This window comes from Strongyloides ratti, scaffold srae_chrx_scaffold0000002 (assembly GCF_001040885.1).
Source record: "Strongyloides ratti genome assembly S_ratti_ED321, scaffold srae_chrx_scaffold0000002".
Lineage (NCBI taxonomy): Eukaryota > Metazoa > Nematoda > Chromadorea > Rhabditida > Strongyloididae > Strongyloides > Strongyloides ratti.
The window spans coordinates 930340-953051 of record NW_020171510.1 but is presented as its reverse complement, the minus strand read 5'-3'; the positions used below and the strand labels follow the sequence as shown (position 1 = coordinate 953051).

The following is a 22712-nucleotide window of genomic DNA, read 5'->3' as shown; positions in this document are numbered from 1 at the left end:
AGCTCAAACATAGATAAATATAAATATATATATTTTTTTGTCTTTATGTTGTATAATTATAATAAATCCCCACGATATCTAAAGAATTAATGGAATATCAAAAAAAAAATTGTATAACATAAATTTGTTGATTTGAATTTGATTAACTAAAAAAAATATAATTATACTTAAAAGATCTCTTTTAAAAATTTTATTGTTATAAACTTTCAAGAAAATAGTATATTTTTAGAATAGATAATTTCTATTAATATTCTTAAAGTTTAGATATATATAAATATCATGTATATATAAACATTGACCATATATATTTTTGGTAGAAGTAAGAAGAGCGAGCGTAACAACAAAACTAAAAATTCCCTCTAAAATCTATTGACAAGTTAAATATATATAATATTGGCTACACAGATTTCCTTGTCCACAGTTTCTTATAAAATACATAAGTAGGGTATAGTGACTTTATATAAAGAATTACCAATATCTTTTTATTGTCATGTTCATTCTCTCTCTCTTGTCTTTTTATATCCAATAAATTACATTAACATTTTATAAAAAAAAAAACAAATTTGGGTATTAATAGAAAAAAAAATTATATATAACTTTAAATGTATTATTATTTTGAGGAGAGAGAAAATTATTCTACAGTTTGTATGTTTTTTTTTTCCATAATGTATATTAATCATTTTTATTTCAAATTTTTAATTCTATATCGTTATTTTTGTTTAATTACATACAATAATATATTTTTTTTTTATTATAGTTATTGTTGTAGTAATTTAATTACTTACATAATTTTTGATATGTAAAGAAAAAAATATTTAAATGTTACAATTATAGTTACACCATGTATATATTAATATAAATTTGTTCTTTCAATTTACTTAATACGCATTTTAAACTATTACAAATTGTTGTAATTTAAAATAAATTATTTCTGTAATATATTTCGCGCCTATTTATAAATTCTTTTTTAAATATTTTAATAGAATTTATATATATATATATTTAATTAAAAAAAAGTAATTACATAACTATTAAATTTATTTTTTTTTATCATAAATTAATTTTCTAATTATAAATCAGATGATTTTTATAAATAAATTTATTTTTAATTTTTATATTATATATTTAAAAGAAAAAAATTATTGAATTATTTTTAAAAAATTATAAAATTGATTAAGTAAAGATTAATTTTAATTTTTTTTTTATATTATTTCAAGGCATAATAATAATATAATTTTATAAATTATAAAAATATATTACCTTTCATTTCATTCCATTTTTATTAACTATTAATTTCATATTAATTTTTGATAACATTTATATTTGATAGGGAAATTTTAAATTTAATATTATTAACTAAAAATATATAATTAATTTTTTTTATTAGCAAATAATTTCTTACTTTTTGCAATATTAATTATTGTAAAGTAATTTTTAAAGGAAAGAAATGTAATAATTTAGTGTCTAGTTATATTACTACAAAAACCATTATATATCATTAATAATTTAAGTTCCCTTATTAGTTAAATATTGTTACCTAAAAAAATTTATATATATTTATTTTGTCTTAAATGATTATGTCTTTAACATTTTAAGTCAAAAGCCAAAATGTTATTTGATGTGATTTAAAAAGTACATAATGTGGAGGTAGATCTTAACTTGTGTTTTTAAAATAAACAGTATACTTACTATAAAAAGACATTTAACCAAAAAGGACATTAATAGTTGACTATAATACATCAATCTTATTTCTACCTGCGGCATACTACAAATTTCTCTTTTTTTTTTTTGTTTAATATATGTATATATAATCCTTTATTTAAAAATTGTATTTATTTAAAGTTTAAATATTTTTCATAATTTTTTTCTACATTGTGTAATACTTTTAGTAATCATTTTTCGGTCATACAATTATATTTTTTTTTACTAAACAATTATATATTTAAAACAACTCATTTATATTTTATGAAACATATATTATTCACCATTAAAAATCACCTCCTACAATTTCCTAATACATTTAAATGTTTAAAATATTTTATTTTAAAATATATATATATATTTATTTATTTTTATCTTAGCTTAATAAGTATACCTTTTTATTGTTATATATATTTATATATCTTTTTGTACTTTTTAATATTTATATTTCAACATGAGATTTTACTTAAAGATAAGTTATAATAATATATTTTATTTTCAATTGAAGGACATTTAATAATAATATTATATAATAAATATATACATTTATCAATTAAAATATAATTATATTACATAAGATTAAAATATAGATAAAGATTATTTTTTTTTACTTCTTAATAGTTAATATATAATATATATTAGAAATAATAATCATATACATTAATAAAAAAAATAAATTTTTTATCTCTATATATGATTAGATTTTTTTTAAATATTATTTTTTTTTTTTTAATTTATAGTATAGAAACATTTTTATCATATAAATAAATATATCAAAATATATATATATATAATATTCCCGCATTTTGTATAAATGAAAAGGCCGAATTATTGTTGAATAGTGTTATTCCAATTTCTTTTTATTATCTGAGTAATATGTTGAACCATTATATACATATGGAAGGGTACTATTCCGTTACTTATACCAATATATAAATATAAAAGTTTTGTTATATTCTTTTCAATTTATACTCTTTTCTTTTTTTAATAATAAAAATAAAAAATTATTATTTTTTTTTTTTTTTAATTTATCTTGATCAATAAACATTTTATTAATTTCTTAATTTTTTTTTTTTAGATTTTAAAAATCTTTGTACGCAAATAATAAGAATGCCTATCTCAAAATATAGAATGGTTTTTTGTGGTTATCAAGGAGTTCACGCACGATTCAAAGATAGATTAGAAAAAGTTAAATTTGGTGTACCAATGGCATGTGCATTTCAATCTGGTGATATACCAGGACCATTACTTGTATGTTTAATCTAATTTAAATTATTATTATAAAAAAAATTATATTAAAGGTATTACTTTTAAAAGTTAATAAAGAAGGTCCATTAAGAAAAGATATTTGGAGAGCTCCAGGTAATCAAGCACAAGTGAAGAAAATTGCTGCTATAATGAAAGGAGGTCGTATGATGAATATTTCAGACATAAATGTTTACACAGCTGCATCTATTGTTAAGGTAAATTTTATTTAAAATTTTTTAAAATATATAACATTTTTTTTTTCTACATACTTCTTTTATATAGAGATTTTTGTCGAAATTACCAGGAGGTGTATTTGGTCCTGAAAATGAACGTCTTCTTTTTGGTATACTACACGAACCTGATCCTGTTAAACAACGTGCTGTTTTTGCAAAAATTATTCATGCCATGGATCCTGTATCACAAAATTTTATGGTTCTCTTATTTGGGACATTTAGAATAATTGCTGATTCTTCAATAACATTCGATACTAGAATGAATCCTGAAGCTATCGGCATTTCTGTTGCTCCATCACTTTTTCATACATGTATCAATGACACAAAAGCAAAATTTGATGATGTAAGAAAATTTAAACAAGCATCACATATAATTGCTATTCTTATTAATAATTTTGGTTTCACCGATATGTTCTCTCGTGAGTCCTATGAATACTACGCTAAAATCACGGGTCGTACAATTCGGGTAGAAGAAAACTGGATGTTCTCATTTCAATATCCAATAAGTAAGTTTTTATTTTTTTTTCTTTTAATAACTATGAAACACTATTTATAATGTTTACTTTTTTTTTATTTTAAATTTATTCTAATATACTCAAAAATAACTAGTGTGTTTTATATAATATAATTACTATTTTTTTTAACATTATAATTTATTCAATTTATTTTCTTTTTATTTTGATATAGTTAATGGTTATTTGAAAATTCTGGTATTTTAAAAATATTAAAAAAATCTTTAATATAATGAAAAAAAAAAACTTACATATTTATATTAAAAAGATTACTGCGGTGCTTTTTTTAACACAAATATGCATGTTATAATATTTAGTTCAATTATGATAAAGTAGATATATATGAATATATTTATATTTTTTTAGAGATCAAATAAGAAATAAAATTACTATTAGAATTTAAGTATAAATAGATAACAGTAATAATTTTGATTTATTAATTAAGAAAAAAGAAAAAAAGATAATTAAAGATTAATAGTTTTTTTTTGTGTGTATGTGTTTTTTTTTTAATAATATTTACTTCTAGAAAAACGGAATGAACGTCGCCAGAACTTAGGAACATCACTTGGAGTATTAAATATTAATCATAATGATACTGAAGGTGAAGGATCAGATGATAATATTATTTTACCTATAGCTAAAAGATCAACATCTGCTTCAATAGTATTAAATCGAAGTGCTATTGGTGCTGCTTCTATAACTGGGTGTGTTGATCCGCATCATCAACCATGCTGTTCCTGTGCTAGTGCTGAAAAACCACTTAGCTTAATATTCGGTAAATCATATTCACCTGAAGATTTAGAAGAATCTCATATTATTGGAAATAAGTCTCAAAGTTATACAGGGCCTTTGAAGCCACATAACAGTCGCCATTCGGATTATAGTAATAATGTTCAGGATAAAAACTGCCCTAGAAATACATATTGTTAAAAAATAACAGATATTATTTTTTTGATATATATTTTTTATTTGATTATTATTTCAAGTTTCGTATATATGTACTGTCACTTTATTTTTGTATTTTCCTATACTTCCTAATATTTTCTTCATTTCTTAATGTCTTTTAATCTCATGAAAAAGTTTTAGAAGTTAATTTTTTTAAATTCGTTTTTAGTTTGATGAAAATTTAATATTTACGGAAATAATTATTTATTTATGAAAGAAATGAAATGAATATTGATATACTATTTATGGCATGATTTAAAATTTATTTTTCTTTAAAAATGTTTTAACTTTATTGTCAATTTATCTTGTATGGTATTTGTTAATATTAATTCATAGAAATTTTTTTTCAAACTAACATTTAATAATTTTTTTTGTATAGTAATACTATTTGATTATATATTTATAGTTATTAATATGTGTTGTTTCATTATTTACTATTAATATTAGGTTTATATTTTAAAAAGTGTTTAATAATTTAAAAGTATTTTTTAAAAAAAAAAATTATTATTTTAAATTAATTTTATATTATATTAAACATTTTCTTAATATATATGCCTACAAATGTATAAGTATTTTTGATTGTTTTTTATCACATTAGTAAAATTAAATATTGTAATAATATAATGTAATGAAAAAATAGTTTGTTTTATTTTATGCTTTTACTAATTATTTTACTACTATATATAATATGATAATTTTTTATGTTTATCATGTATTAATATAGTATTGGTATGTAAAATATTATGGTAGGACAGTTAATATCCTTTATAAAAAAATTGGTAATTTGAAAAAATTTTTTTTAATTAATTTATTTATGAGATAATCATATTAATATTTTATATTAAAAAAAATTTATTATCAATTTATTGATTTTTTACTTTAAAAACGAGTGGTAACATAAAATATATTAAAAAATGAGACTATCCTGTTTTAAAAATGTTTTCACTACAAAACAATAAATTATTTTACTTATTATTTAAAGAAAAATTTATAATAAGAAAAAAAAAATTTAATTAATTGTTTTAAATAATAAATGTCTTATTTTGTCATTTTGTTATAGGAATCATTGTGAGACGTCCCTCATTTGAAATGAATAAAGAACATTTTTTTGATACATGTAACAGTATGGATCATGAAAACGACAATGACAATAATCAAATACTTAATCTGGGTTCAAATGTTAGTGTATGTTCTAGTGTTCTTCGTTGTAAGAATAATTTTTCTAAATCTAAAAAAAATTCACATTCTCATCAAAATATTAATCCTACAGAATGTTATTGTGAACCATCATCTGTTAAAGATTCAATAAATTGTACATGTACCAATTCAATATACAATAATATTAACAAAGAACTTTTATCAAGTCGTATTAGTACATCACTTAATGAAGGTATTGATATGCCAAAATATCTTCTTGGTTATGATCGTATTGTAAGAGAAGATATAGCTGCTGAAAATTCAAGATCTCTACAAAATTTAGAATATGTTCATACTTTACAAAAAGGAAGAATGAAAAATCGTTCACAATGGTTTTTAAATGGTAAAGCAAATACTACAGAAGACAAGCAAGAAAAGGTATATAAATGTTAAAAAAAAACAGTTTTTATTTATTAACAAATTTTTAGACTAGTAATTTTAACGAAAATGGTCAAAAATATGATAAAACTAATAATATTACAAATATTGTCGCAAATGATAATATAAAAGGTAAATTTAAGACTATAAAAATAATATTTTATAAGAAAATTTTTATTTAGATGATCGAGAAATATTTAATGGAGAAACGTCAAATTCAACAAAAAAATATAACAAAATGCCACTTACAAAAACTTTATCTGATAAACCTATATTACTTTCATCATTATGTAATTCTACTTCAGGTATAGAAAGACGTTCCTCCTGGAAAAAGCATTATTTCCGGGCACAAAAATCACTTGACTCAAGTATTGAAAATAACAACAAAACTGATGACAATTTAACATTTAAACAAGATAAACCAATACGTAGAATATCAACATTAACTGGATTTACAAGATTAACAACTAATGAAGACGACAACCAAAGCAAATACAACAAAGTAACATTGGTGCGTCGCAAATCATCATCATCAATGAAAAATAAATCATCAAATTACTATCCAACATCAAAATTAATCTTTTCCAAAAATTAAGTATTTTATATATCTCATTTATTCCCTGACTCCATATTATTTTATTTTAACCAAAAAAAAATATATATATATTTATTTTTTGAAAAGAATGACAAAATGAAATAGAAAAATATAATATAATTGTTTTGTCAAATATTTTCATGAGTCTTTATGATCTTTATTATTTTATAATTTAATGCAATATTCTTTTTTTTTTAACAAATTATTTAAAATCTCAAAAAAACAATTTAAAAGTGTATATTTTATTTTATATGTTTGAAAATTGTCTTTTTGATATATAAGAATAAAAATATGCTTCAAATCAAAAAAATTATGAAAAAAACATATTAATTCAAATGAAACAAAAATTTATTTGTAAATTTAAGCACTAATTTAAATAAAAATAGCTTATAAAACATTATTTTATTTTTTTTAAATTATAATATTAGTAATTTATATTATAGACATTTATATGTTGTGAACATTCCCTTTATCAAAAATCTTATTAAAAAAATTAAAATTTATACAAACAAAAAATTTTGAACGGTTAAACTTTTTATTCGATTTAATTACAATTAATATATATATTTATATATATTATTTGATCTTCTTACGCCCGCTGAAACATTTACTAGTTATAAAAGTAATGTCAATTGCAAAAAAAATAATAGATAATAAAATGGGACTCTTAATCATATTAAATATGAGAGTAAATATGTTTATAATTAAAATTGTATTATAGTATATATTAATATAAAAAGATACATTTTACCATTCTGGACCATAAAATTCTGATGTAAAGTAATCAGGTTGACTTTTACCATTTTTTTCAATAACCTTTTTTTTGGTTTTTGTCCATTTGTCACCTGATATACGGGTACCTTCCATATATTGTATATGATCTTCTCCTGATGGTGGAACCATTCTTTTTGGAGTCCATATTATAACAGTACCATCATCACCCGCAGATGCCAACATATATGGATTAACGGAATTCCATGAAACTGAATTTACCATTTTACTATGCCCGTTTAAATATAAAAGAGGTTCAGCTTTCTTTCTATTCCATATTACGACTTTATTATCTAAAAAATAAAAAAAACTATTGAGAAATAAAAAATAATATTCTTACTACCTTCAGAACCACTAGCAATGAATTCGTCCTGTGGACCACCATAACATGAGGTAATAATACAATTTGTGATATGAGCACCGTAATAAGTACCGACATTTTGTCGAGTTTCAATATTAATTACACGATGACCCGCTGTTCTTGTTGTTACAAGTAAAAATTTTTCACTTTTATCAATAGCCATATGAATTATTGGTGAATCAAATGTCATCAATGTTTCTCCTTTTGGGCTATGATTTTCAGAAATATCAAAAGTATACTTTCTGATACGATTATGTGTATCAGCAGCAATGACTGAACAATCATCACTTAAACAAATTAATGCTCTCATCCTAAAACCATCAATAACATCATAGCGAAGATTATGGTCTAATTCAAAATCAGCAACATAAAAATGTCCTTTTAAATCAGCAAATGCTAATCTTGAACTATTGTCTTTCGGAAAGAAACTAACTAGTGTAAATGCTTCATTACTTTCCGGTAATGACCATATTTGACGCAAAAGATATCCAGTCTTTGCACTATAAACAAAGACACCACTTCTATCGTCATCTAGTGATGCTATAGCTAAACATTCTGAATTAGATGACCATGATATACAACCACCACCAGCTATTGTTGATGGAAATGATAATTTTAGTTCACCACCAAATGATCCATCATCATTAATGGTATAAATAGAGGAAGTACGTGATCTACCTGTTGTAGCAAGATATTTACCACATGGTGAAAATTCAAGTGCTAGTATTTCATTATAATTATGATGAAGAACTAATCTAATATGTCCAGGAAATTCATCAAAAGAACATTTGTGATTATAAATAAGGCTATTATTAATTGGTGATGGTGGAATATTACCATTAATATGATACATACAATCTTCTGATTGATTTTTAACTGATTGTTTTAATAATTCATCAAGTCTATGAGGTGGTAGTAAAAAGTCTGGTTCTAATAATGTTTGAATATCACCAATTAATTCTCTTCTTTCTTCTTGAATATTTTTATTATATTGTTCATAACCTTCATCACACCAACATGATATTCTATCATTATATTTATTTTCTATCATTATTTTTACAAAATCAATTTTTCTTTTACTTAATCTAGGATCAGATGGATATTCTATTTGTAATGTTCTAAAAGCTAAACAATAATCACCATGTGTTATTTGTTCTTTAATTTTTTCTTCTAATAATAATATTTTTAATTCTAATTTTTGTTCATCACTCTTAAATACTTCATTCATATCATCAAGAATTGCAATACATTCATCCCAATATCCTTTGACAATATATTCACGTAATGCTATAGCACGAGTATCCTCAACACTACAACCTGATTCTTTCATCAATGCATCACATGATTCTAATAAACCAAGGTTATATAGATATTGACCAATTACTCTAATTGTACTTTTTTCTGTTGTTGATAAAAATTTTTTTTCTGTTGTCCTATTTTTAAATTTGTCATCATCAATTCTTTTATCATCTTTATTAAATAAAACTTCATCAAATCTATGTTGATTTTTTTTTAAAAGTTCAATTAAATTATTACTATTAATTGTATCATTTAATTCAGTAACTCCAACATCAGCTGTCATTACTATATCTTCTTCTTCCTCCACTGGACTTTTATTATCACAATAAGACCGTCTATAAATTACAAAAAAAAAATTAAAAATTATATATATAAATATCCATTTAAAATCTGTTTTTTTTTTTATTATTTGATATAAATTAATACAATATAATAATATAAGAAAAAAATATATGTAAGACTATAAAAGAAAAATATATATATATATTAAAATATCATTCTATTTTTATTTATATTAAATTTATTAACTAAAAATATATCTTACATAATTATATATTCCTAAAAAAAAATTGTTGGTGATACTTTCTAATTTTATAAAAATAAAATAATTATAGATAATTTTATAAAAAAAAAAAAAAATAATAATTACAATAATAAAATTTTAATTGAAGCAAACAAAATTAAAATACATACTAATTCTTTTCATTGATTATATCAATAAATATGCATATGTATCATAAAAATAAATAGGAAAAGAGAACGTAGTAGAAAAATACATAAAATATATATAGAGAGGAATATAGAAAATAATTTTTACTGCTTATATATCATATGAAAAACAACAAAATTGGATACATTATTCCAATTGAAAAATTATGAAAAATACTTGTTTTTAGTATATTTTAAAAATATATAAAGTATAAAACTAAAATATTATGTTATAAAAATAGATACATATTTAAATAAAATTAGTCAGTAAAAAAGAAAGAATTTGTTTTGATAATGTTTTAAAAGAAATTTATGTATATAAAAGAAAATATAAGAATATAAAATAAAAATACATATAAAAATATAGTGTGACTTTTAGTAATATATAAAAAAAAAGTTTGTTTTTTTTATTTAAATATGTTTTGTATTATTAAATTGTATAAAATAACTATTTTAATAATACAATAAAACTATATACTTATTGATATTTTAAAGAATATACTATAAAATTAATAGAAATGTTTCTATTTTTCTATTTAAATAAAAATAATATATATAAGTAAATACACTCATGTGATTAAAACTTTATATGTTATCAAAAGGGTAAAAAGAAAGATGTATATAGTGTGTTGTTAGGAAAATGATTTTCTAATAGATCTTAAATAAATACAAATAAACTAAAATATTGAGGTGCGATAAAACTTTTTTCTTTATAAATATATGTATTGTGTGAGTATTAAATAAGTAATAATATAATAGATAATATATTGAAATTATATATAATGATTATAAAAAAATTTTTTTTTTTTTAATTTTTTTAAACTTACTTTGCTTTCTTAACTGGAGGGCAGTCAGATTGTACGTCTGGATCAACTACGAGGCCGTTGTTGACCAACGTTGGTGAGTTGTCATATGAGAAATCCACAATGAAGCACTTTTACCTGGGTGATTAAACACCTCAGAAGATAGGGGAAAAGATCTAAAAAAAAAAAACAATTAATATATACAATATATCTTTGCATAACATAATATATAATAATCAAAGACCAACTAACATCATAATAGATCGACAAAATAAAAGTAAAAAAAATATTTATATATATATATAAATATCTAAAAAGAAGGTGAAAAATTAAAAATGATTCTTTATAATAAAAATGTATTTTTTAGTATAATAAATATACATGAATTTATAAAAGTAGTGCAAAAACAATTTAAGATAGAACAGATAAATATATATAAATATATGTATATATACATACGTTATAAATTAGAAATACATATGGAAAAGAAGAAATTTTTTTTTTTTAAATATACATATATTTTATTATTAATTTTTTTAATATAATAATATAAACATTTTTGCTTATATTATGAAATACATAGTGTTCTTTTTCATTTTTTTTTCTTACAATATATATTATATTATATAAAAATAATATTAAAAGAATGAATATATATCTATTATATATAATTGGTATATAAAAAAAATAAAGTAAATCGTTACTTTTAATCATTGTAAAAGAAAGTAAAGATTATAAAAAAAAAAGTTTTTTCTTTAATTTAAGACACTATCTTTTTGTTAATATGTTTAATGTGTGTTTCTATCAATTTATTTTACAATGACACTGGAAATTGTAGATATATATATATATATATAAATATATAAAATTAAACGATTTTCTCATGTAAAGAGAATAAGTAGACAATATATATATTTTTATATAAAAAGACCTTTTTTCTTAAAACTAAAAGTGATTTGTAGGAAATAATTAATATAAGTTTAAACTTATGTTTTTACTATACTAATATTAAAAAAAAGATTGGATGATAAAAGTTTTGTCATCAAATAAGATTATCAATTATTATCGAGACCAAAATGCAATGCATTGACCCTATCATTTTGAATAAGAAGAATTGGGCAGTAGTTACACGAAGTATAGATGTGAGCAAATGGATATATACATTAACGTGAATAGAGATTTGTTCATACAGAGACTACTACGATAGCAAAAGTTATTAGAAATAAAATCTAAGTCCACTTTATTTTGTTGTAACTTTTTAAAGTAGTAATTTGAAGAGTATAAATATGATTTATAATCCTGATACATTACAATAAACATAATTCACCTTCTATACAATATGTACATCTGGAGGTTCTTTTTATGAAATAATATATATTACCTCTTAAGACAGTTAAGGTAAAATGTAATATGTTACTCATATTAAATCAATCATGTGATCAGAATGTTGTGGCAAACAATAAAATAAAAAAAAAAATTTGATATATTAGTAAATATACATTTAGCAAAAAGAAAAATCTTTTGTATATACTAGTATATATTATAGGATTATAAAATCTAACAAAAAATTTTTTTATATTATTCTAATAATTTTAAAATGTATATTATTTTTGAATGATTATAACAAATGTTAGTAGAAATAGAATTTGTTGTTGAAAAATTATTAACAACAACAATAAATCCATAATTATTAAATTGATGATACATCTATTCAATATAAACAACAATAAAAAAAAGAGCAATGAAAGGTGGATTTTAAAACTTATCTAAAAAGTACAACTTTTCTATAAATTTAGCAAAAAAAAAAAAGTCATGAAGTTTGTAATTCTTCAATGATATGGGAATTATTGTCAAAAATGTACATTATTTAAAAATTTAAAATAAAAAAAAAACCTCGGTAAGGCATTTTATGTATTAGAGAAAGAAAATAGTATATGAAAAACAAGATGATATTAACATCTGCAATGGTCCTATGATGTTGAAAATCGACATTGTATCTTTATTGTGTCATTAACATCTAGTTTCTACTATCCACTTAACAATTTTGCAACTCTATACTACACCATCCTTTTACATGTTCATTTACGGAACTTATTAGATAAATAAAAATATGTTTATATATATTTTATTATATATATATATATATATGCATTTAAAAATACTTAAAATTATGAAATATTTCTTTAAAAATAAACAATAAAAATGTTAAAATAATAGAAATTTAAGTTTTTATTTTTAACATAACAAAAATAACTTTATAAAAAATATATGTGTAATATAGATGTATAAAAATATAAAGAGAGTGTAGAAATATATCTCAATAATATTTATTATGGTATAAAAGTTAAAATAGTAAATATAAGAAAAAAAAAATAAAAAAAATGATTACTTAAATTTAAGAATAAACCTTTCGATAATTAATGGTATGACATTATTAAAATATATTATAATACTTTTGATTAAGTAGTATAAAATATAGATTACTTAAAAAGTAAAAATGCTGAAATGAAAAAAAAAAAATAAAACGATACATATTCAACAACCACAACCCAAGATAAATGATAATTCTTTTTTTATCAATCTAAAAAGCAATACAATTCTTAATAATTTTTACTTTCTTCAAAATCCATCTATAAACATTAACAAAAAAATAAATAATACATATGTGTATTATTTAAACAAGCAAACTCTTGTAACATAATTTAAAATAATTCTCTATTTAATATATATATATATATATAAACCATTTTAGTGATTTTTATTTTATGTGTTTTTTTTTTCCTAGATAAATAGAATACATAGATATATAAATTTTAAAATAATGATAATAGAGAAAATCTTTATTAAATATATTAACACAATTTGAAAGTATTTAAATTATTATAATAGTCAAATACATGTATTAACTGATATATATATATATATCTTTTTCTCTTTTTAAATATATAATTTTTTCACACTTTTATTACATTTAAAAAATATCTATACCTAAGTAATTTAGACACATGTAGATGAAAGAGACAAAATGTAAAAAAAAAAAATAGTTGAAAAATGGTGTTGCAGTTGTGGTTAAAAGTTAATTATACAAAAACTGATATCAAATATATTTAATATTTATCATACATTTATTCTTAAAATATATAAAAATTCGTTTTTTTAACCAAAAAAAATTTATTATATTTAAATGAATTTTAAAAATATAAGAATATTTAGATAAAAATACATATATATTTTTTTTATAGAAATATAAAAAATAAAATTAAAATGGAGTAATAAAAAAAAGAAAAAAGAATAAAATTTTTTTTTTTTCAATTTCTTAAGAATACTAGTTTTATAATGTTAAAATTTTTATCATACATTAAACAATTAAACTAACTTAACTATAAGATATATACACTATTTTAATAATTATGGCTTCAATACACTATATTTTCTCTTATAAATAATAAATTGAACAAGAGATTTTATGATAAGAATTCTTATGTCATATTTATAACACATCTTTATAATTTAACTAAAAATTTTAAACATAAAATTTGTTAAGATTAAAGGATATATACATAATAAAAATGGTTTTTATTGAAAATTGACAAAAAATTACGTATATATAAATAAGTATATATAAAATATAAAAATTTCATTTTTAAATTATTTGTTGGATATTTTAATATGTTAAGCATTAAAAGTTTATGCCTTTTATATCAACAATTTATGTATATGTTTTCATATATATATTGTATATATTTACTTAGGGTATTTTAACTAAAATTAATGAGCTTTTGTTATTACAATATAATGAATATAAGCATTAAATTACAAAAGATTATAATTGCAAATATTGAATAGAAAATTACTTTAGAAATTTTTTTTTTAATTAATACTAAAAAAATAACTATAAATTTTACTATTTGTTTTTTTGGTCAACCAAATTATAATATTAAAAAAATTATATCTATCAAAAAGTTTCATTTTATTTATCATATATTTTTCCTTCTCCTCCTACATTTATTCAAAAAAAAAAAAATAAAAAGTTAGTTTGTCCCACTCATTTAAGTACCATTTTATTTTTGATCAAAAACCTTCCTACAACTAGAGTAATTTTACATAGTTTTCCTTATTGTCTAAATTCTTTTCTCCATCCTCCATCTTTTTATCATCTTCTATTCCTTCCCTTCAAAAATGTTTGGCAAAATATTTTATTGTAATCATTTTTCTAGTATAAACTTTACTCTTCATTCAAATTTATTTTAATGTTAAATTCATATGTAGTACCCTAAATTCTTTTTCTTCTCCTATTTTTTATTACATACGCATGGATAATATTTGGATATGTATTTATACTAAAAAATTTTTTTTAAACTTTATTTTTCATCTATTATTCCTTCATTAAATTCTTTTTTTTTTTCTTTTATTATTATATTACAAGTAGATTATTTATGTAAAAAAAAAAAATTCTATATAGATTTTTTTTTTCTTTTCCTGAATATTAAAAACAAAAATTTATGTTAGTTATTAAAAAAATAATAATAAAAATTTTATTTATTTTAACTATCATTGACATATCTATAGGGATCTACCAAAAAAAAAATATATATTTTTTTTAGCAAAACATCTCTGACAATTTTTTTAGGCTTTAAAATTTGTTAAAAGATAACTACATTATCTTTAACTTTGCTTTTTTTTTTTTAATAAATATTTGATGAGAAACTTTGACATAAAAATGTTCTGTAAAAAGATCACTCGCACTTTCTAATATACTATGTCTGATGTTTTTTTTTTTTTTCTAAAGTTCGCATATAGAATAATATATATATATATATATATCTTTAGATAATATTCTTAAAGTCATTGAAACATTTTTTTTTAAATGTTTTTTCAAGAAAGTTATAAATATAATTTCTATAATAATAGTAATGTTATGTAAAAATAAATGGTAATATTAAAGTAGTATAAAATATTTTAAATTAACTTTTCTCATTATATAAATTTTTTTAAAACTATTTTTTAATCTATATTATTTTTAAAATAAAAATTTAAACACATTTTTAATTTGATTTTTATTTTAAATTTTAGTCATTTATTAAAATAGTGTAATAGAGAGGTTTAACAACTCTTATTATCAATAATTCTATCAATAGAGGTAGATTTTATTATAATTATCTCAATGAGTCTATCTTGTTTATAAAAAATGCATTTCTGGCTGAGTGTGAGAATATCTGTTGTCCAGATGTCTACTATATTTTAAAGAATAATAAAATGATTAATTGTACTATCTATTGTCTTTTATCTTTTGATATTATAAATTTAAAACCTTTTTAATCTTGTATAAAATAACATCATTTATAACTTTAATATTAGATAGATATATATATATTACAAATTATGTATATATATATATATATAATTTAAAAAAAAAATTATTTTTTTTAACTAAATGTCAATTAAATATTTTTTTTTCTTAATAATAATAAGAGAATCTTAATTTCTATTTATTTTTATATTTATATTGATCTATTATATAATATAAAAAAGATTTTGTTTATTATTTTAAAATAATTCATGTATTATATATTATAATTATAACACAATAAAATTACTATATATCTTACAAATTTATTATGCAACTTAATCTTGCTTATTTATAATTAATAGACTTATTTCCTATATATGTATAATATTTCATATAGATTTAAGATTAAACTTTACCATAATATGATAACTTAATTTCTTTTTTTTAATTTTTCTTTTAACATTGACTTATGCTTACGTAATAATGTATTCTTTAAAAGACATACATTACATTTTATATATTGACAATATAAATGATTAACATAAAATGTGGCATATAAATAAACTTAATACCCATTCTATCTTTAAAATATTAAATTTTTTGAAACAATAAATTACATCTTATTATTTATGGATATCTAAAAATATTCCTTAAATTTAAAAACCATCTATTTTTTTTTTCTCCCAAAAATATTTAATCATTCTTAGAAAATTTTTTTTTATTTCTTTAAAATTTATATAACAAGTTAATAGTAACATTTTAATATATATAATTAACTCAAAATATAGTATATATCTTTAAACATTATATTATTCTTTAATTCATCAAAAAAAATTTTTATCCTTCTTTATACTTTATTTAAAAATTAAGTATTATATTTTTTTTTAAAAAAAAATCTGTATTATACTTTCTCTACTTCTTATAAATATTTACTATTTGTTTTATTTTAAAGTTTTATTTACTTTTACATTTTTTAATAATCAAAAAGTTAAAGATTTAATAATATTATATAACTCTTTATTTTATTTACCTATAATTTAAAATTAAAAGTTAAGAAATTTATATAAACTCATTTAAATTTTTTTTATTACTTTAAAATAAATATTTTAATAGCTTATATTCATTTTACTTTTTAAAATATGCCATTTAAAATTTTAACTTTTAATGACAGTTAATAATTTTACTCTTTTAAATTATAAATTCTTATTATTATGATAATATAAAGTAAAATGATATGTACTAAATATTGTCAAATTAATAAATATTTTTAAAAAAATAAATATAATATGTTGATATATTTATTGTTTATCTTTTAAAATGTTTGTATATATTATCCATATTCTACTTTTTTTTTTTGCTCAATATTTAAACACGTCAAATTAATTTATTTTGTTCTAATATAAATGCCTTGTCTATTTGAGTGAAAAAATTTTTTATTATAAAAAATTTCTTTTATAATATTTAGAAAAGTTTGATATATTTAATAATACATTTTCTTGAAATTGTTCAAAGTTACCAAAACAAGTTATTTTGCTTTGAAAGTCATTAAGCATAACTAGGAATTCATTTTAGAATAATTATATTTTAACATGTGAGTTATTTTATTTTTTTTTTTCTATTATAATAACTTTATTTTTAGAATCTTTTTTCTTTAAAATATATATTATATTTTGTAATACTTTTTAACGATATGTCCTTTTATTTTTAAAATCTTACGACATTATAAGTTATATTTAATGAATAAATAATATATAAAAAAAAGTGTTTTTATGTTAAAAATAAGTTATAAAATATTTTGCAGATTGTTAAATTATTATCTAAAGATATAAAGTTAAGTATAAAATTGAGAAATTTTTTAAAATGAATAACATTTTTTTTTATAAAACAATATAATTATTTTGTTATAAAAAAAATATTGAAAATTTAATATTTTGGAAACATAAATACTAATCTTTAGTAATATAAATAAAGTATTGTGATATTATATCACAATATATCGATCATTTAAAAAAAAACATGCTTTATCAAACAAATGTCATTTTTATGTCTGATTAGTTTAGCTAGAAGTTATATAAAATAAATTACCTTATAGTTTATAGTTTTTATTATTATTTGATAGGTCAAATAATTTAAGATATGACCAATTAAAATAAATATTAATTGAATAACTTACAGGTAAAAATAATATTATTTCATAAAATATTGTTATATAATTTATAAATGGCAAATATACATACAATATAATGAATGAAAATAACATTATTTTTAAAAAGTTGATTACAATGACTATTATAAAAAGGATGTCTTTGAAAAAGGTTAATTATATCAAACGTCAATATGTTTATTGTTATTTTATATATTATAAATCTAAATTTAACTTGATATATTATCTTTTATAAAATAATTTTATTATTTTAGAACATTTTATTTGCTATCTTTTAAAGTTATTTTGATCAACCAAAATTTTATAAATATACAAACATTTCTTAACAAGTGACAGGTTGTCTAAATATATCATATAAATTTAATTTTTTTTTAAACTTTTGGTCATTCTTATCTTTATGTACATTAACTTTTTTTTTTTTTTTATAAATGACAACATATTTGTTACTATTAATTTGTTATCCCTTTTAATTCATTTATTTATATGCTATTTTTATACTTTTATTTCCTAAATTAATTTTTAATAGTCATTCTAATTATATATATATATATATTTGTTATAAATAACAAATTACATATCTTTTAAAGTATCCATTTATAGTTATGACAGATAAATTGTTTACATATTATCAATTAATCAAATAACTGACTATTTTTACGTCTTCATTATATTTCTTTTTTTTTATTATTAAATAATATATACATATATATATGTATATATATATATATGTAAATAAAATCATCTTTCTTTTTTTTCTACTTTTAAATTTTTAACTTATGTAAATACAATTTTTTTTTGTATCTAAATTCATTTGATTTTTGTTTTCCTGTTCTCATTTTTAATATATTTATATACTTTAATATTTGTATATGTTATTAATATTAAAATGATAAATGGTGGACAATTGTATTTGAATCATGTTATTCTCATTATCTTAACATCTTTAAAATTTCGTTTAATATTATCTTATCATTTTATAAACTTATCAATGATCAAACCATAAATAAAGTCTAAACATTTAATTTATTTTAATTATAGTGATAGAAATACAAAAATTTGATTAATTTTTATCAATTTAATTATGGTTGTTTTAAGTAAAGCTAAGTTAACTGAAGTAGCTAATAGTACTTTATGGAATCCACAATTTGAAAGAGATAATTGTGGTGTTGGATTTGTTGCTTCAATTAAGCATGAATCTAATCATAATGTAAGTTTAATATTTATTTTTAAATAAAATATATATTTATATATTATTATAGATTTTAAAAGAAGGTAGAACAATGCTTGAAAGAATGGCTCATCGTGGAGCATGTGGTTCTGATAATGATTCAGGTGATGGTGCCGGTGTCATGGCTGCAATACCTGACAAATTGTATCGCAAATCAGTTAAAGAAACTGACAATATTGATCTTCCACCATTTGGTCAATATGCAACTGGACTTTTATTTTTGGATAAGGAAACATATAAACAAGCAAAAGAATCATTTGTTGATCTTGCTCGTGGTTCTAATATTAATGTTATTTGTTGGAGAAAATTAAAAACAAATTCAAATGCTATTGGATCAGAAGCTTGTAAAACTGAACCATGTATAAGACAAGTTTTTGTAACAGCTGATTTTGCAGAAAATAAAGAAAAATTTAATACAGCATTGTATGTTCTTCAAAAACAATGTATTAATAATATGGCTAAACAACAAATTGATTTTTACCTTTGTACACTTTCTACATCAATAATTGTTTACAAAGGACAATTTTCACCATATCAATTGTATGAATATTATAGTGATTTAACAAATCCTGACTTTGAAACTCATTTTTCACTTGTTCATAGTAGATTTTCAACAAATACCATTCCAACATGGAGTAGAGCACAACCTAATAGAATGATAGCACATAATGGTGAAATTAACACTTTACGTGGAAATAAAAATTTCATGCATGCTAGAGAAGGTGTAATGTCAAGTGAAAAACTTGGTAAAGATCTTTATAAATGTTATCCTGTAATTGAACCTGAAATGACTGATTCTGGATGCTTTGATAATGTTTTAGAATTTTTAGTCAGAGCTGGTGATAAAAGTATTGATGAGGCAGCAATTATGATGATACCAGAAGCTTATGAAAAAAATGAAGAGATATCTAAAGAATTGAAAGCATTTTATAGATATACTGATATGTTAATGGAACCATGGGATGGTCCAGCTCTTGTGGCATTTTGTGATGGTCGTTATATTGGAGCTATTCTTGATCGTAATGGATTAAGACCAGCAAGATATTATCTTACAAATGATGATTATATCTATCTTTCAAGTGAAGTTGGTGTTAATGATATTGAAATTGAAAGAATTATTAAAAAAGTAAGTTTTAATTATATTTTAAAAATAAAAAAAAAAAATTAAAATATATAGTGCGGGATTTCTGTTTATTTTAATATCATTTCTTGTTTGTTAACAATAACACTAATAGATGTATAGAAAATTGTGGTAGTATAAAAATGATTAAAATGATAATATAACATATATATATGAAATGATATATTTAAAAAAAATTATATTTTCTGCTTTAATTTGTACTTTAGTATATAATTATAAATGTGTGACGCTATTTTGTGTTAATAATAAACTAAATAATTATTAGCTTTTTTTTCACTTAAAAATGAGACAACCATTATATATTCAGGAGAGAAATTTTTCTTTTCTTTTTTTCTACACAGCCATATTTGATACAAAGTTGAATTTATAATATAAAATTTTTTAAAATATTTTTTGAAGATATATAAGTCGAGGGGTAATTGTATATTTCATGTAGTGATCTTTTTGTTTTATTTTGTTAATTTTATATGAGTTTAATTTTCACTCAATTTATATTAATTGTTTTCTATAACAACAGGAAACGGTTGATTTTTGTTTAGGTAAGAATTGATTTTATAAGCATTATCAGGAGCATCATCATGTTGATAAATAGAATTTTGATAGAATGGGTGACCAACTACATATGGTGCAAATCTTTTTCCAAATCTCATCATAACTCTATTAGGAGCGCCATATGATATTTGAATTGTTGCCATGAATGCAAAAACAAAAATAAAAGTAATTATTGTTAATCTTAATGATGCCATAATTTTTTTAATCTTAGATCTAAAAAAAAATTGTTAAAAATATAAAATTAACTATTTGTAACATTAAAAAAATAAGAAAAAAATTTATAAAATAAAATAATATTTTAATGTTTTCTTATAAAAGAAAAACTGTAAAATTTATAATTTATAAAATATTTTTTTTACTTGAACATTTATTATTATTTAGTTACAAAAAAATGTTATTGTTGAATTACTAAGAAGTCTGGAAAATTTTAGATTATAAAATTACATGAAATCTTATAAAATTTTAATAAAAAGAAAGTTTTGTTAAGATAAATGAAAATAAAAACATTATCTAACATTTATATATTAATAATGATAGAAAAAAAATTTTAAAGGTTTGAATATTAAAAAAAAAATCTATTTTAGAATGTATATTTATATATTTCAAATTTAATGAAAAAAAAGTAAAAATAATATAATACTGATAATTTTTTACTATTAAGGGCAAATAGTAATTATTATATTATTTAAAAAAAATATTTTTTTTAGAATATAATTATATAAAATACATAATAGTAATATATATGTTTATTTTTTAAACATAAAGAAAAGAACAATGAAATTGAAAATATTTATATATTTTTATTTTTAAATGTTTGAAAGAGATTAATTTTTCTATGAAATAAAATGACTTTTGTAGTATTTTTATATACGATTTATCGTGTAGGACCGCCTTTTTTAAAATTTTTATTATATAAATAATATGGAAAATATATTTTAATTTATAGTTAAGATGATATGTTTCCCTGTATTTTTTTCACTCACTTTAAAAGATTTGTAAAGGAAATTAAAATATGAAAAAAAAGAGGGTGGAAATAAAATATTTTATTGATATATACAAATGTATATATTACAATCTTGAAAAATTGGTATAAAAATAATTTAAAACTACTAGTCAATTGTTTTAATTTCTAAAAACACGAATAATAAATAAAATCATCATATATATTTATTTATGAAGGATGATGATAGTTTAATTGAGAGTTTTCTATTGATACTTGAGATTTATAGTGAACAATTTTTTAATATAAAAATAATAGAAAATCTCTTTTATATAAAATTTTTAATGGATTTCTTATCTCGAATGGCATTTTTAAATGATAAATTGTTAGTGTTAAAAATATCAAATTTAATAGGTATGAAAAATTGAAACATGAAAGTGGTCATTGTTATCTTATTTTTAATGGTTAAAAAAAAATGAAAGATAGATTAGTATTGTCAAAACTATATTTTAATTATTTAAGAAAATATTTATTAAAAATAAATATTTTATTTTTATATATATAATTCTTGTTAAGAATAATATAAATCATATATGAAATTTTTATCTGATACATTAATAAAAAAATGATTCATAGTTTATTTTTA

General features: G+C 19.3%; 4 protein-coding genes across 4 annotated transcripts; 2 read left to right on the top strand and 2 right to left on the bottom strand.

Annotated features, from left to right (window-relative positions):
* Positions 1–602: 602 nt before the first annotated feature.
* Positions 603–6809, top strand: SRAE_X000120900 (Rho GTPase activating protein at 71E; the record flags this gene model as incomplete). Its single annotated transcript, XM_024646375.1, has 8 exons — positions 603–645; positions 2780–2952; positions 3003–3164; positions 3232–3688; positions 4221–4469; positions 5700–6214; positions 6265–6346; positions 6397–6809. The coding sequence occupies 8 exons, from the start codon at positions 603–605 to the stop codon at positions 6807–6809; spliced, it is 2094 nt and encodes a 697-aa protein (XP_024498672.1).
* Positions 6810–7556: 747 nt separating this feature from the next.
* On the bottom strand, positions 7557–11008 carry SRAE_X000120800 (WD40 repeat and LisH dimerisation motif domain and WD40/YVTN repeat-like-containing domain and WD40-repeat-containing domain-containing protein; the record flags this gene model as incomplete). Its single annotated transcript, XM_024646364.1, has 5 exons — positions 7557–7873; positions 7921–9575; positions 10776–10821; positions 10890–10927; positions 11004–11008. 5 exons carry the CDS (start codon positions 11006–11008, stop codon positions 7557–7559), a joined length of 2061 nt encoding a protein of 686 aa, XP_024498671.1.
* An 8278-nt stretch (positions 11009–19286) lies between these two features.
* Positions 19287–20676, top strand: SRAE_X000120700 (Class II glutamine amidotransferase domain and Glutamine amidotransferase type 2 domain-containing protein; the record flags this gene model as incomplete). Its single annotated transcript, XM_024646352.1, has 3 exons — positions 19287–19412; positions 19465–20559; positions 20611–20676. 3 exons carry the CDS (start codon positions 19287–19289, stop codon positions 20674–20676), a joined length of 1287 nt encoding a protein of 428 aa, XP_024498670.1.
* Positions 20677–21068: 392 nt separating this feature from the next.
* SRAE_X000120600 (Hypothetical protein) lies at positions 21069–21269 on the bottom strand (the record flags this gene model as incomplete). The annotated part of the gene is made up of 1 exon (XM_024646341.1): positions 21069–21269. The coding sequence occupies one exon, from the start codon at positions 21267–21269 to the stop codon at positions 21069–21071; it is 201 nt and encodes a 66-aa protein (XP_024498669.1).
* Between the last annotated feature and the right edge of the window lie 1443 nt (positions 21270–22712).